The following is an 18,132-nucleotide window of genomic DNA, read 5'->3' as shown; positions in this document are numbered from 1 at the left end:
ACAGATCCACCCTGTCATCACCAACCCCTCCAACCACAGTCTACCCTGTCATCACCAACCCCTCCAACCACAGATCCACCCTGTCATCACCAACCCCTCCAACCACAGAACCACCCTGTCATCACCAACCCCTCCAACCACAGATCCACCCTGTCATCACCAACCCCTCCAACCACAGATCCACCCTGTCATCACCAACCCCTCCAACCACAGATCCACCCTGTCATCACCAACCCCTCCAACCACAGATCCACCCTGTCATCACCAACCCCTCCAACCACAGATCCACCCTGTCATCACCAACCCCTCCAACCACAGATCCACCCTGTCATCACCAACCCCACCAACCACAGTCTACCCTGTCATCACCAACCCCTCCAACCACAGATCCACCCTGTCATCACCAACCCCTCCAACCACAGATCCACCCTGTCATCACCAACCCCTCCAACCACAGATCCACCCTGTCATCACCAACCCCTCCAACCACAGATCCACCCTGTCATCACCAACCCCTCCAACCACAGATCCACCCTGTCATCACCAACCCCTCCAACCACAGATCCACCCTGTCATCACCAACCCCTCCAACCACAGATCCACCCTGTCATCACCAACCCCTCCAACCACAGATCCACCCTGTCATCACCAACCCCTCCAACCACAGATCCACCCTGTCATCACCAACCCCTCCAACCACAGTCTACCCTGTCATCACCAACCCCTCCAACCACAGTCTACCCTGTCATCACCAACCCCTCCAACCACAGATCCACCCTGTCATCACCAACCCCTCCAACCACAGATCCACCCTGTCATCACCAACCCCTCCAACCACAGATCCACCCTGTCATCACCAACCCCTCCAACCACAGATCCACCCTGTCATCACCAACCCCTCCAACCACAGATCCACCCTGTCATCACCAACCCCTCCAACCACAGATCCACCCTGTCATCACCAACCCCTCCAACCACAGATCCACCCTGTCATCACCAACCCCTCCAACCACAGATCCACCCTGTCATCACCAACCCCTCCAACCACAGATCCACCCTGTCATCACCAACCCCTCCAACCACAGATCCACCCTGTCATCACCAACCCCTCCAACCACAGATCCACCCTGTCATCACCAACCCCTCCAACCACAGATCCACCCTGTCATCACCAACCCCTCCAACCACAGATCCACCCTGTCATCACCAACCCCTCCAACCACAGATCCACCCTGTCATCACCAACCCCTCCAACCACAGATCCACCCTGTCATCACCAACCCCTCCAACCACAGATCCACCCTGTCATCACCAACCCCTCCAACCACAGATCCACCCTGTCATCACCAACCCCTCCAACCACAGATCCACCCTGTCATCACCAACCCCTCCAACCACAGATCCACCCTGTCATCACCAACCCCTCCAACCACAGATCCACCCTGTCATCACCAACCCCTCCAACCACAGATCCACCCTGTCATCACCAACCCCTCCAACCACAGATCCACCCTGTCATCACCAACCCCTCCAACCACAGATCCACCCTGTCATCACCAACCCCTCCAACCACAGATCCACCCTGTCATCACCAACCCCTCCAACCACAGATCCACCCTGTCATCACCAACCCCTCCAACCACAGATCCACCCTGTCATCACCAACCCCTCCAACCACAGATCCACCCTGTCATCACCAACCCCTCCAACCACAGATCCACCCTGTCATCACCAACCCCTCCAACCACAGATCCACCCTGTCATCACCAACCCCTCCAACCACAGATCCACCCTGTCATCACCAACCCCTCCAACCACAGATCCACCCTGTCATCACCAACCCCTCCAACCACAGATCCACCCTGTCATCACCAACCCCTCCAACCACAGATCCACCCTGTCATCACCAACCCCTCCAACCACAGATCCACCCTGTCATCACCAACCCCTCCAACCACAGATCCACCCTGTCATCACCAACCCCTCCAACCACAGATCCACCCTGTCATCACCAACCCCTCCAACCACAGATCCACCCTGTCATCACCAACCCCTCCAACCACAGATCCACCCTGTCATCACCAACCCCTCCAACCACAGATCCACCCTGTCATCACCAACCCCTCCAACCACAGATCCACCCTGTCATCACCAACCCCTCCAACCACAGATCCACCCTGTCATCACCAACCCCTCCAACCACAGATCCACCCTGTCATCACCAACCCCTCCAACCACAGATCCACCCTGTCATCACCAACCCCTCCAACCACAGATCCACCCTGTCATCACCAACCCCTCCAACCACAGATCCACCCTGTCATCACCAACCCCTCCAACCACAGATCCACCCTGTCATCACCAACCCCTCCAACCACAGATCCACCCTGTCATCACCAACCCCTCCAACCACAGATCCACCCTGTCATCACCAACCCCTCCAACCACAGATCCACCCTGTCATCACCAACCCCTCCAACCACAGATCCACCCTGTCATCACCAACCCCTCCAACCACAGATCCACCCTGTCATCACCAACCCCTCCAACCACAGATCCACCCTGTCATCACCAACCCCTCCAACCACAGATCCACCCTGTCATCACCAACCCCTCCAACCACAGATCCACCCTGTCATCACCAACCCCTCCAACCACAGATCCACCCTGTCATCACCAACCCCTCCAACCACAGATCCACCCTGTCATCACCAACCCCTCCAACCACAGATCCACCCTGTCATCACCAACCCCTCCAACCACAGATCCACCCTGTCATCACCAACCCCTCCAACCACAGATCCACCCTGTCATCACCAACCCCTCCAACCACAGATCCACCCTGTCATCACCAACCCCTCCAACCACAGTCTACCCTGTCATCACCAACCCCTCCAACCACAGATCCACCCTGTCATCACCAACCCCTCCAACCACAGATCCACCCTGTCATCACCAACCCCTCCAACCACAGATCCACCCTGTCATCACCAACCCCTCCAACCACAGTCTACCCTGTCATCACCAACCCCTCCAACCACAGATCCACCCTGTCATCACCAACCCCTCCAACCACAGATCCACCCTGTCATCACCAACCCCTCCAACCACAGATCCACCCTGTCATCACCAACCCCTCCAACCACAGATCCACCCTGTCATCACCAACCCCTCCAACCACAGATCCACCCTGTCATCACCAACCCCTCCAACCACAGATCCACCCTGTCATCACCAACCCCTCCAACCACAGATCCACCCTGTCATCACCAACCCCTCCAACCACAGATCCACCCTGTCATCACCAACCCCTCCAACCACAGATCCACCCTGTCATCACCAACCCCTCCAACCACAGATCCACCCTGTCATCACCAACCCCTCCAACCACAGATCCACCCTGTCATCACCAACCCCTCCAACCACAGATCCACCCTGTCATCACCAACCCCTCCAACCACAGATCCACCCTGTCATCACCAACCCCTCCAACCACAGATCCACCCTGTCATCACCAACCCCTCCAACCACAGTCTACCCTGTCATCACCAACCCCTCCAACCACAGATCCACCCTGTCATCACCAACCCCTCCAACCACAGATCCACCCTGTCATCACCAACCCCTCCAACCACAGATCCACCCTGTCATCACCAACCCCTCCAACCACAGTCTACCCTGTCATCACCAACCCCTCCAACCACAGATCCACCCTGTCATCACCAACCCCTCCAACCACAGATCCACCCTGTCATCACCAACCCCTCCAACCACAGATCCACCCTGTCATCACCAACCCCTCCAACCACAGATCCACCCTGTCATCACCAACCCCTCCAACCACAGATCCACCCTGTCATCACCAACCCCTCCAACCACAGATCCACCCTGTCATCACCAACCCCTCCAACCACAGATCCACCCTGTCATCACCAACCCCTCCAACCACAGATCCACCCTGTCATCACCAACCCCTCCAACCACAGATCCACCCTGTCATCACCAACCCCTCCAACCACAGATCCACCCTGTCATCACCAACCCCTCCAACCACAGTCTACCCTGTCATCACCAACCCCTCCAACCACAGATCCACCCTGTCATCACCAACCCCTCCAACCACAGATCCACCCTGTCATCACCAACCCCTCCAACCACAGTCTACCCTGTCATCACCAACCCCTCCAACCACAGATCCACCCTGTCATCACCAACCCCTCCAACCACAGATCCACCCTGTCATCACCAACCCCTCCAACCACAGATCCACCCTGTCATCACCAACCCCTCCAACCACAGTCTACCCTGTCATCACCAACCCCTCCAACCACAGTCTACCCTGTCATCACCAACCCCTCCAACCACAGATCCACCCTGTCATCACCAACCCCTCCAACCACAGATCCACCCTGTCATCACCAACCCCTCCAACCACAGTCTACCCTGTCATCACCAACCCCTCCAACCACAGATCCACCCTGTCATCACCAACCCCTCCAACCACAGATCCACCCTGTCATCACCAACCCCTCCAACCACAGTCTACCCTGTCATCACCAACCCCTCCAACCACAGTCTACCCTGTCATCACCAACCCCTCCAACCACAGATCCACCCTGTCATCACCAACCCCTCCAACCACAGATCCACCCTGTCATCACCAACCCCTCCAACCACAGATCCACCCTGTCATCACCAACCCCTCCAACCACAGATCCACCCTGTCATCACCAACCCCTCCAACCACAGATCCACCCTGTCATCACCAACCCCTCCAACCACAGTCTACCCTGTCATCACCAACCCCTCCAACCACAGATCCACCCTGTCATCACCAACCCCTCCAACCACAGATCCACCCTGTCATCACCAACCCCTCCAACCACAGTCTACCCTGTCATCACCAACCCCTCCAACCACAGATCCACCCTGTCATCACCAACCCCTCCAACCACAGATCCACCCTGTCATCACCAACCCCTCCAACCACAGATCCACCCTGTCATCAACAACCCCTCCAACCACAGTCTACCCTGTCATCACCAACCCCTCCAACCACAGATCCACCCTGTCATCACCAACCCCTCCAACCACAGATCCACCCTGTCATCACCAACCCCTCCAACCACAGTCTACCCTGTCATCACCAACCCCTCCAACCACAGATCCACCCTGTCATCACCAACCCCTCCAACCACAGATCCACCCTGTCATCACCAACCCCTCCAACCACAGATCCACCCTGTCATCACCAACCCCTCCAACCACAGATCCACCCTGTCATCACCAACCCCTCCAACCACAGATCCACCCTGTCATCACCAACCCCTCCAACCACAGATCCACCCTGTCATCACCAACCCCTCCAACCACAGATCCACCCTGTCATCACCAACCCCTCCAACCACAGTCTACCCTGTCATCACCAACCCCTCCAACCACAGATCCACCCTGTCATCACCAACCCCTCCAACCACAGATCCACCCTGTCATCACCAACCCCTCCAACCACAGTCTACCCTGTCATCACCAACCCCTCCAACCACAGTCTACCCTGTCATCACCAACCCCTCCAACCACAGATCCACCCTGTCATCACCAACCCCTCCAACCACAGATCCACCCTGTCATCACCAACCCCTCCAACCACAGTCTACCCTGTCATCACCAACCCCTCCAACCACAGATCCACCCTGTCATCACCAACCCCTCCAACCACAGTCTACCCTGTCATCACCAACCCCTCCAACCACAGATCCACCCTGTCATCACCAACCCCTCCAACCACAGATCCACCCTGTCATCACCAACCCCTCCAACCACAGATCCACCCTGTCATCACCAACCCCTCCAACCACAGATCCACCCTGTCATCACCAACCCCTCCAACCACAGTCTACCCTGTCATCACCAACCCCTCCAACCACAGATCCACCCTGTCATCACCAACCCCTCCAACCACAGTCTACCCTGTCATCACCAACCCCTCCAACCACAGTCTACCCAAGTGCCACCCCCACCATCTCTCCCTCCCACACCATTAACCTTCAGATGTGGCATACGGCACAGTCTTTGTCACCGAACAGGCAGCCGGGTTTGTCAATCAGGCTGGCTAGCAGGCATGGTTGCAGCTTCATGCCTTTTGAGAAATTATGTCCTCCCATAGCTTCTCCCCCAGGCTCCAAAATGACCCTCCTCTAAATGGGGGCCATAGGTTCAGGGAGAGATCATTCAGCCCCCAGAGCCTGTGCCAACATTGGGATCATGAATGTATAATACCAGACAGGATTAAAAGGCTAACTTTTATACAGGTTGTACTGCACATGTTCATTTCAGTGACATCAGAAAATTTCTTTGTATTTGATGAAAACTACTTTCATTGGACCTACTTGTGCTCATTTTGCCTGCATGGCCACTTTCATCAATATCAACACTACTGGTCCACTAAAGAGCTACCTACCCTATTGGTCTCCTACCCAATTAAGTCATTTACATTTGAAAATTACGTGAATGATGCAGTTCAGACGTTGGTTCAAGACCTGGAATACATTCTGGTGTCAGGTTCTTGAACATTCTTTGAAAACCCGGCCCAATGTTTCAGATCAATGACCTCATTCAAAACTTTGTTACTGCCCAGTGCCTGAACAGCCAGGAACCAGAAAGCTTGACCACCTCAATAGAAGCTGTTGTTGTAGAGTTTAGTGCTGCATCTGGCGGTAGAGCACACATGTTACCATTTTTTATGCTGAATCCAGCACATCTGGAGGCAGTAGTTCCATACTGGTTGCATAAGCATACTACAATATTTTGCCATTGACAGCAGTGTAATAACGTAAGCAGAACATTGCAGAAAAACATTACAAGAATCGTTCCAGGGATGAGGGACTTCAGTTACTTGGATAAATTGGAGAAGCTGGTGGAATGTTGAGAGATTTTATAAAAGTGCTCAAAATCATGAGGAGTCTGAATGGAGTAGATAAAGATAAACTATTACTATTGGTGGAAGCGTTGACGATCAGCAGTCACTGATTTAAGGTGGATGGCAAAAGAACCAAAGGTGACATGAGGAAAAGCTTGCTCACACAGAAAGTGATCAAGATCTGGAATGAACTGCTGAAAAGGTGGTGGGGGCAGGTTCAATCATAGTTCTCAAAAGGCAATTAGGTTATTATCTGAAGGGAAACAATTTACAAGACAAAAGGGGAAAGAGCTATGGGAGTGGCACTGAGTTGCTCTTGCAGAGAGCTACCATGAATATGAAGGACTGAATGTAGCCTCCTTTGCTATGATGATTGCACACAAGCTATACAACAGAAATATCCCTATTTGAAGAGTTTCTTCCCCTCCTGGCCTATAATTTTTATTTTTTTATTTTTACATTTATAGGGCTTCTTCAGCTGTACCATTGTTACAACTGGTTGGGCAGTGAAACCCATCTGGTTCACTAATGTCCTTTAGGGGAGGAAATCTGTCATCCTTACCTCCTCTGGCCTGCATGTGACTCCAGATCCATAGCAGTTGACTTTTAACTGCCCTCTCAGCAGTTAAATCTGTCCTTGAATTCAGTGGCAATTAGGAATGGGCAACAAATGCTGGCTTTACCAGTGATACCCACATCCAATAAATAATTTTAAAAAATGTGGCCCTATCTATGTTGGACATCTTAGAAATGGTGGTGTCTGGAATGTTGGCATTAGTAGGGCGGAAAATCTCCTGACCCATTTTGAAGTTGTTGTTGCCTTATTAATGCTAATTTGGCCAAGCTAACAAGAGTTGTGTTGTTGACTGAGAGCATGATTACTCTTGGCTAAGAATTTTCACATTTAAAGAATATTCCGTTCTATGAAACTCTAAAGACAGAATAACTTTAGAATCATTTTTTTTCAAAAGGAATGCATTTTGGAAGAGGAGAGATTAAGAAACGCAGTAGTCAGTTTAATGTACAAATCAAAGACGATATTATTCCTTGCTTTAAATCAGTAACTTAGTTTATCTTTATTTATTATATAGGTCCTCAAGTAACCAGATTGAATCTGTTCCGATGGCCTTTGTGAACTCCTGGAAAGGAAGTACAGAGTGTGCTGATTCACCTTTGTTTCCAGTGCATAAACCTTGTAACGTTAACCATCAAAAAGGTAAAGATTGGTTAGAATGTTTTACTCTAAGTTGAGGAGAGCACTCAGTGGATGAAATCTTCATGGTCTTATCAAGACAGCTCTGAAGGCTGGGTCACATTGGCAATGCAATGGCCAATTGAGTGGTCACGTATGGACAGATTGGCGACACTGCCAGGATCTTACCTCCTCCAAGCTAAGGCTGAATCCCAGAAGCTGGCAGGGCGTCGCCTTCCAGCAACTGGCCAAGGGACCAGCGAGGCCTCAGTTATTGTTTTCCCTCCATGCAACGGCCATTTGAGTGGCCACACTCATTTTGAAGTGTTTTAATGTCTTCAGAGGGCACCTCCAACTTGAGGCACCACAGCTGTCTCCCTCCTATATTAGGAGTATCCACCTCTCTTAGTGGAGCTGTCAGGTGCCCAGAACCGCAGGCAGTCCCATTGGCCTGCCTGCCAACCCTAATTGGACAGGGCTCTCAGATTGGCTCTTAATTAGCTGCCTCCAGGAGAATTGTGCAGCTGGGCATGACTCAGAGACTATTGGGTTTGGGACCTGCATTTATCCCTAATAGGAGAATTTTTCAAATATGATAAGATCCCACCCATTATTTCTCAAGTGGACATGAACACAAATGTTGTATCAAAATATTTAAGATTTCGAAGTATAATAACGGCATGCTATGTTTGGGTGTAATATGCTAATCTCATATGGTAATTTGAGTATCTGCACCATTTCTCCATTACCTGCTGAGTTCTTAATTTCAGCCATGTACTTACTTGGAAGCATTATGCACAGTGCAATTATCTCCATTAAGGAATGGACGATCAGAAACACAGTTACTGCTGGACTTGCTGTTCTGAATTTATCAGCCAACATGTGCAGAGGAGCATTAATGGCATTGGCAGATGTAAATTCACTCACATTCTGGTTCATCAATGATGTACGGCGAAGAAAAAGAAATAAACTTTTAAAAATCCTAATTATTTTAGCAGGAGCAAACTAACAATGAGACACAAATTATCATTGAAGTTTCATATGTCAAAGGAATGCTGATAGGAAGCCATCGCACTACAAAAAGTTTGGTCTTCTGGAATTTTGATGTTCAAATTAAAGACAGTTACTACAAAAGTGGGTTATAGCTCATGAGATTTCCATGGAATAGAAATTCATGGGTGACAGTTTTGTCCCTTGTAACTGTGAGCCATGGTGTGCAATGGCTTTCAACATGTTATGCATTCTGAAGTCAGTGCATGGACAGTAAACCACACTTATGCTTTTGTTCTTTGTTATAGAATCATATGCAACAGAGAAATGCAGCATCATCAGAAGTAAAATATTTAAGAATTGTCATTTCATCAGTCCAGAACCATTCTATGATCAGTGCAGACGTGATGTTTGCAGCTGTTCAGACTCTGAAACCTGCCTGTGCACAGCTCTAGCTCACTATGCTCATGTGTGTCTCCTGCATGGAGCCTTTATTGACTTCCGAGTTGCAATTCCTGAATGCAGTAAGTATGTTCTCTGACTGTTGCCATGATATTGTTTGTGATGATCCGTATAGCATGAATGAACAAACCCACAAATAATAATCTAGCTTGTTTCCCTTTGAAGTTTTCTTTCTATAGCAGCTGTGGAATGGGCTGTTTAAGTTTAATAATTAAACTATTAATGATAATGTTTACAGCTTTATCTCTCTTCAATCATATTTTAATGGTAGATGGATGGCACTTTATTTTCTTGATAATAATCTACAGACCCCTGAAGTATTCTAGCAATCTGTGTAGATCGAAGCAATGGGCAATATATGCTAGCAATCAATTGTTAGCAATGCTCACATCCTGAGAATGAATAGTTTAAAAAAAAATCTTTATTCCTATTTTTTGTTAATTTAGTTTTATTGGTTTCATCAAAAGAGTAAAAAAAACTTGCTTGTTTTTCTGCAACAAACTAGCAAACAATCCTGAAATTTTCCAGCTGGTTAAAATACTAAAAACAAGACACTGGCTAATTAGTGGTTTAACTGGGTAACCTCACTGTCCAATCTGATCGCTCTAAGAACCCTGGAATGGGAAGGACAGGTTCAGCAGTTTTTATTCCTGAATTTAATGTTAAGATTGCAGGAAGGCTATCTGACAGTTTACCAGTGTTTTTAGTTGCGTTGATGGCAATTATGTTGGCTTTAGAGTGGGTGGTGAAAGTAAAGCCATTGAAAGTCATCATTTGTTCAGGTTCGTCATCAGCAATGGTCTCTATCCAATCTTGTTTTTCTGAATTCAGACAGGATTTTATATTTGAAATGTTTCAGTTATTCTGTAACATGCAACAGTTAGGTATTGTGGTGTGTTTTTTTTATGGATGTCAGCACATAAAGGTGAGGAGTAGGGAGTGAGTGAGGTAGCAGATTCGTTGGCTAAAAGTTCTATAAATCACTTGATTCTATATACTGAGATTTCATTAGGGAAGACAGAAACTAAATCTATTATTAAACAACAACAAAAGTGGGATATGGATGAGAAAGAAAACATTTATATCAGATTCAAAACAATGTGAAGTTAGCTAGTAAATTCACTGGAAAGTGTAGAAGGGATGAGGAGTGATTATCTGTGATTATGAGTAGGATTAAGACTGGGCACTGTGGGTTTAATAAACTTCTGTGTTTAATAGGGAAACATGTCGATGGTTTGTATCAGGAGTGTGGGGAAGGATTCCTGCAATCAGTGGAGCACGTTTTACACACTGTATTAAGTTTGCAGCTGAAAGGGGAACTATGCAGTCTAATTTACAACAGAAGGGTATATAGTGTGATACGGTGGCTAGTATTTTAGAAGTTAGATTTGGGTATTGGGATATTTATAAAGTCGTGTTGCTTTTTTATACTTCACAGGATCAGTGGGTAGAATTTAGTTCTTTTCTTTGCATTGCACTTCTTCCTCCAATACAGTAGGGAGCAGTAATAGACCAAAGAGGTGTGAATTTGCCAGAAACCATAAAGAGAAGAAAGAAGCTTTCATTGTTCTGTGCTGTTAGCTGATCTCAGCTGGAGAAGTAAATGGAATGTCACATTTGGTCTCAGTATCCTTGAACTAATGGAGGGGTCCTGCTCCTGATCACTATCCAGAAACTTATGGGTGCATGTGATTGTTGGGTGAGAATGGAATTAGGGTTATCCAGAATCTCCACAATTAAGTAGTCTGCTCGCACTCACTATTTAGGCTCAGACATGAATAATAGGCATAAAAACAAAAAACTGCGGATGCTGGAAATCCAAAACAAAAACAGAATTACCTGGAAAAACTCAGCAGGTCTGGCAGCATCGGCGGAGAAGAAAAGAGTTGACGTTTCGAGTCCTCATGACCCTTCAACAGAACTAGGCCTAGTTCTGTTGAAGGGTCATGAGGACTCGAAACGTCAACTCTTTTCTTCTCCGCCGATGCTGCCAGACCTGCTAAGTTTTTTCCAGGTAATGAATAATAGGCACTTGATTTATTACTGATATTTTGCCGCTGCCCATGAACTGTTTCCAATAAGAATCTGTGCTGTGATCCCATATATGACTATTCACTGTTGTCGTTTTGTGAAGATAGGAGGTTGAGAGCATAGATCTAGATTTGAACTATCCCACTATGCTTAAGCAATAATTATCTTGCCTCTTTAGTTCCATGTAAATGCTCCATCAAAGTGTCTAAAAATCGCATATCATTAGAGTTAGGAAATTATTTTAACTGTATGATAACCTTGACTTATTTTAACAGGATTTAAAAGGGTGCCACTTTATAGTTACACTTGACTTGTGGTGTCAGTTTTTGACCTTTCAGTGCACTTCTTTAAAAAGCATTTTGATGACTTGGATGACTCAGTAACCACTCAAGACAGTTCCAGGGCACTGCTAATAATTTTAATTCTAATCTGCCTGTTCCTGCCCCAAGGAACTCATTTCTTGCTATCTTGACTCCATTCTCTCTCCCGTTGTCCTGTCTCTTCCAACCTATATCCGCGATTCCTCTAACACCCTACATCATATCAACAATTTCCAGTTCTCTGGCCCCAATCGCCTCCTCTTCACCATGGATGTCCAATCCCTCTAGACCTCCATCCCCCACCGGGATGGTTTGAGGGCTCTCAGCTTCTTCCTCGAACAGAGGTCCAAACAATCCCCATCCATCACTACTCTCCTCCATCTGGTTGAACTTGTTCTCTCACTGAACAATTTCTCCTTAAACTCCTCTCACTTCCTCCAAATAAAAGGTGTGGCTATGAGTACCCACATAGGTCCTAGTTATGTCTGTCTCTTTACGGGGTATGTGGAACATTCCTTGTTCCAGTCCTACTCCAGCCCCCTCCCACAACTCTTTCTCCGGTACATCGATGACTGCTTCGGCGCTGCTTCATGCTCCATCTCTGACACTTCCCTTCCCTTTCTTGACCTCTCTGTCTCAATTTCTGGTGATAGACTGTCCACCAATATTCATTACAAGCCTACCGACTCCCACAGCTACCGTGACAACAGCTCCTCACACCCCGCTTCCTGTAAGGACTCCATCCCATTCTCTCAGTTCCTTCGCCTCCGTCGCATCTGTTCTGATGATGTCACTCTCCAAAACAATTCCTCTGACATGTCTTCCTTCTTCCTTAACCGAGGTTTTCCACCCACGGTGGTTGACAGGGCCCTCAACCATGTCCGGCCCATCTCCCACGCATCCACCCTCACACCTTCCTCTCCTTCCCAGAAACATGATAATGTCCCCCTTATCCTCACTTATCACCCCACCAGCCTCCGCATTCAAAGGATCATCCTTCGCCATTTCCGCCAACTCCAACCTGATGCCACCACCAAACACATCATCCCTTCACTCCCCGGCGGCATTCCGCAGGGATCGTTCCCTCCGGGACACCCTGGTCCACTCCTCCATCATCCCCTGCACCTCAACCCCCTCCCATGGTACCTTCCCATGCAACCGCAGAAGATGAAACACCTGCCCCTTTACTGCCCCTCTCCTCACCGTCCAAGGGCTCAAACATTCCTTTCAAGTGAAGCAGCATTTCACTTGCACTTCCCTCAATTTAGTCTACTGCATTTGCTGTTCCCAATGCGGTTTCCTCTACATTGGAGAGACCAAACGCAGACTGGGTGACCGCATTGCAGAACACCTTCGGTCTGTCTGCTAGCATGACCCAGACCTCCCTGTCGCTTGCCATTTCAACACTCCACCCTGCTCTCATGCCCACATGTCCGTTCTTGGCCTGCTGCAATGTTCCAGTGAAGCTCAACACAAACTAGAGGAACAGCACCTCATCTTCCGACTAGGCACTTTACAGCCTTCCGGACTGAATATTGAGTTCAACAACTTTAGATCATAAACTTTCCCCTTCATCCCCGCCCTCTTTCCGATCCCCCTTCTTCCAATAATTTAAATAGATTTTTCTTTTCCCACCTATTTCCATTATTTTTAAATGTATTTCCATCCATTGTTTTATCTCCACCTTTTAGCCTATTTCGATCCCTTCCCCCCACCCCAGCCCCACTAGGGCTATCTGTCACTTGCTCGTCCTGCTTTCTACCCTTAATGTCACCATTTGCACATTTCTTAGTTAATTTCACCACCATTAACACCTCTTTGTCCTTTTGTCTATGACATCTTTTGGTTATCTTCACCTATCACTGGCCCTCTATCCAGCTCTACCTGTCCCACCACCAACCACCACCACCGCTGCCCCCCCTCCACCCGCCCCTCCTTAAACCAGTTTATATTTCACCTCTTTTATTTTTTTCCTTATTTCTGATGAAGAGTCATTCGGACTCGAAACATTAACTGTGTTCCTCTCTGCAGATGCTGTCAGACCTGTTGAGGTTCCACGTATTTTTGTTTTTGTTTTGGATTTCCAGCATCCGCAAATTTTTGCTTTTATCACTGCTAATAATTGATCAGCCACTGATAGGGCCTGGAGAGCTGGACCTGTAACTGCAGATTTAGATTCCCACGTCAGTCACAGCGTGAGGGGTCCTAGGTGAACAAGCATGGAAGATTTATAACTGCTGGATGCTAGTGAGTGGTTCACTTTTAGCAAACTCTATTTGTTTTCTCCCTACTTTTCCCTTTTTGCTGCCTGAGCCAAATAAACTTTACAAAGAAGCATGCAAGGCCAGCCAGGCCTCAACATTTCCTCGGTCCTTACGGGAGATATCTGGCCCTCACTCAGCATGTCTCTTGCAATTACATAGGATTTTTTGGCACATAAACAGGCATTTGGCCCAACCAGTCCCTACCAACACTTATACTCCACTCCTCCATCTCTTCTCACTTAAATTTACCATCGTATCACAACTTTCCTATTCCCTTCTCATATGCTTATCTAGCTTCCACCATTTGCAGCTAAAAATCTGTTATGTCCCACTTCTCTATTGTGTTCAAAGGATGAAATGGCCTACATCTGTACTTATTTCCATGTTGTTCCTATGTGCCAGTGCTTCAATGTACATCAATAACACTCTTCCCCTTGTCATTACTCAAAGTTCCCTTGCAACTTTTTCAAAAGCTCAGGAATGCATGTGTAGTGTGGTGGGGGTTTAACAGAATAGTTATGGTAATAAGTGATGTGGACCAAGAGGTAACAGTGACATCAGCAGTCATGTGCTAAAGACTCTGTACAGCAGATAGAGCAGGCAGTGCTCATGAGAGATGTGCACACCTAGGTCATTATGTATATATTGTACATAATGTAAATAGAACATTGATTGAAGTGACTACTCAAGTCAGGCTACACTCTATGTAGATAAGATACATCACGCTGACAGTTTATGAAACAATACGCAACTTCATAAATTTCATTAGCCAGGTGCCTGATATGCACAAAAGTCCATGATTAGCAATCTTCCAACAAAACTCAGAAGAAATTCACACTAGGGCAGTTTCTGCTTTGTGTAATAAGAAGAAATCCTTGTCTCTACAGGGACATACCCTACTTACTCCTTTTATGCTTTTGAGACAGTATAAATCCTAAAGTTTAAGATTTCTACTTGAGCTTTAGCTTTCTAAAACTGCACAGCACACCAATATTCAGCATTTATAATTTCCCATGCCTGTTCATGCCAGGACCTCCCACCATCTCTCCCCCTCCTTCTGATTAAGCATATGGTCCTGTAGGAAATAATCCAAATTCCCAGTTCTCCAGGCCTTGTTAATGGCTGGCTAATTATTAGCAGTGTCATGCAACTGGCTTGAGTGGACTAGTGAGTAACCCATAAAAGGTCGACAGTTCAAATTTCTGTTTCCAGATGTGCCATCTTGAAGATAATTAGGCCACAAAAACTTGCTATCTTCATTCCAAGTAGGTAACTGGGATAGATTGTAAAGTAAGTAATTATGGTAGGAGCATTCTCACCCCAATGATGAAGACTACCAATGATTGTATCACAGTCTATTTCGGATTTGGAATGTTCCAAACTCATTGAAAAAGAGGAAATATTTATGAATATTGTGCAAGAGAGCAGCAAAGTTGCAAAGAGTAAGGGACATAATGAGGTAAGTTAAGAAATAGGCAATTCAAGATTATAAACGCACTGCATTCCATAAGGGAAGAATAAAGATTCCCATAGTCTGAGCACTTCAAAGAAAGGATGAGGCTGAATCGGCACAATGAATGGGGGTAAAATCCCAATATTGCTTGACTAATGAGGTGTTTTCAGTTCAATTTACATGAACAGGACTCAGAAAAATTGTCAATCTTGTGACTAATTCCTCTTTCCTTTCTTTCCCATCTGTCTTACAGCAATGAATTGCACTGGGAATATGGTGTATACTTTAACCAACCATGCATGCAAAAGAAACTGTTACTACCTCAGTACAGGAAGTAGCTGTCTCAAACTTCCATCATCAGGCCACTTGGAAGGATGCAACTGTCCTGAGAACATGTACTTCAATCCACACATTAAAAACTGTGTTGCCAACATGTAAGAAAACTTTCATACCTCCATAAAGAATCAAAGCCTCAGAGAAATCAGTGTTTGGTACTTTGGTCCTAAGCATTTCTGATCCACACATTCTTTACACGTGGCTTTCTCTTGATTTGTAAATTAGTTGTGTGTCAAAATAAGGCACATCAATGTTGAAGAAGAGAAAAACATATAATTTATCAACTTGGGGATAGTATGGGAAAACACTGATGAGGAACAAGAACTCAAGAAATAGGAGCAGAATTATACGATATGGCTCTTCCAGCTGTCCTGCCCATCAATATGATCGGAGCTGATCTTGGGCTTCAACTCCATTTTCCTACCTTCTCACCATGAGAGGCCAAAAATCTGTTAATCCCAGCCTTAAATGTATTCAACGATGGCGCACCCACAACCCTCTTGGGTAGAGAATTCCAAAGATTCACAGCCCTTTGAGTGAAGTGATTTCTCCTCATCTCAGTCCTAAATGATTGGCCTGAGACTGTGTCCCCGTGTTTTAGATTCCCCAGCTAGCAGAGACAATCCCTAAGATCAACCCTATCAAACCCCCTCAGAATTTTGTAAGTTTCAATGTGTTGGAAGATCAGTGATAATCGACTTGAATGGCGGAGCAGGCTTGATGGACCAAATGGCCTACTCCTCCTCCTGTTTCCTGTGTGCCTATGTTGTCAATAGTTTCAAGGTTCTCAAAATCAAATGCAACTAATGTTTGGTACACAGTAAACCTCCCTTCTCCTACTGTTTGCAACTTTGCTGCTCTCTTGCACAATCGTCATAATATTTCATCTTTTGCAATGAGTTTAGAACATTCTGAATAATAAAATACACTTGGCATAGTCAATGGCAGGCTTCGTCATTAGGGTGAGAATGCTGTTGCCATGTTTAGAAACTCAATTTCCAAATTTGCAGATGACACCACATTGGAGGGATGGTTAACACTAAGGAGAACTGTAACAAATTAATAAACTTGCAGAATGGGCAAATAATTGGCAAATGAAATTCAACTCAGATAAATGGAAGGAGTAAATTTTGGGAGGATGAATAGAGAGGTCACTTATTACTTGGAGTTGCAAGCCTAAGTGGGGTAGAGGAACAAAGAGATCTCAGAGTGCAATTACACCAATTATTATAAGATGCACCACAGGTTAGCAAGGCCACAAAAAGAAGCAAACCAAGCACTAAGCTTTATTTCCAGAGGAATAGAATTAAAAAGTAGGGAACTTAAGCTAAACCTGCATCGAAACATGATGAAACCACACTTAGAGTACAGTGTGCAGTTCTAGTCATCATTTTAAGAAGAATATAGAGGCAGTGAGAGTGCAGAGAATGCAGAAAAGATTTACAAGGATGATGCCAGAAAGGCATGGGTGTACATATCAGAAAAGGGTTGACAGGATGGGTCCCTTTAGACCCTAAGACCATAAGACATAGGAGCAGAAGTAGGCCATTCGGCCCATCAAGTCTGCTCCACCATTCAATGAGATCAAAGAGGGCATGGGAGGAGGCGGCAGCTCGGGTGAGCAGCCACAACACGGTGCGGCGCACCTGGGTGCAGTGCCGGAAAAGGTTTTATGACCTGCTGCACTCAGGAAGGGTGAGTACCCTGTTGGCATGGGTCAGTGTGTTCAATTATTTTGGGATGGCTGTACCCCTGTGGAACTCAGGGGTGTTAGAGTCTGAACGCCAACTGTCAATCACACCGGAGCTGGCCAAGGGGCTGAGCCTGGTAGCTTTGACTGAGTGCCTTTCAGCTTGAGGGGCACGACTCGGATGTGCCCTCTGAGGTGTTCCTCAGCTGGGGTTGGCCAGGCTGCAATGGTGCTGCCAGTAGAGAGAGGATGAATCAATGCTCTCCTGTCTTTTTAGGAGTAGACATCCCATAACAATGTCAAGAGGATGCAGACTGGAGGAAGACCCCTGCACCCCCTCATCCCCTCCTGCTATGAGCAGGAGGCCTTGGAGCTTGAAAGGCGCCATGCACCTCGATCAAGCAGCCATGGAGAGGCTGGGTTGTCAGACAAAGGTAAGAGTGCAATGCACAGAGATGAGAGTTTTGACTTATAC

At 47.0% G+C, this 18,132-nt stretch overlaps 1 protein-coding gene across 1 annotated transcript in view; it reads left to right on the top strand.

The window, feature by feature from the left end:
- Positions 1 to 16,071, top strand: part of LOC121276825 (otogelin-like protein) — an 81,525-nt gene extending 65,454 nt beyond the window's left edge. The window contains exons 6-8 of the mRNA XM_041185368.1: positions 8,011 to 8,135; positions 9,410 to 9,625; positions 15,885 to 16,071. Of these exons, the coding sequence (XP_041041302.1) occupies positions 8,011 to 8,135; positions 9,410 to 9,625; positions 15,885 to 16,069 (526 nt within the window). The 3' untranslated portion in view covers positions 16,070 to 16,071. The remainder of the gene's footprint in view (positions 1 to 8,010; positions 8,136 to 9,409; positions 9,626 to 15,884) is intronic.
- Positions 16,072 to 18,132: the final 2,061 nt, after the last annotated feature.

The sequence above is a fragment of the Carcharodon carcharias genome, chromosome 4 (genome assembly GCF_017639515.1).
Source record: "Carcharodon carcharias isolate sCarCar2 chromosome 4, sCarCar2.pri, whole genome shotgun sequence".
Lineage (NCBI taxonomy): Eukaryota > Metazoa > Chordata > Chondrichthyes > Lamniformes > Lamnidae > Carcharodon > Carcharodon carcharias.
The sequence above is the reverse complement of the archived record's forward strand: the minus strand, read 5'-3'. Positions and strand labels throughout refer to the sequence as shown.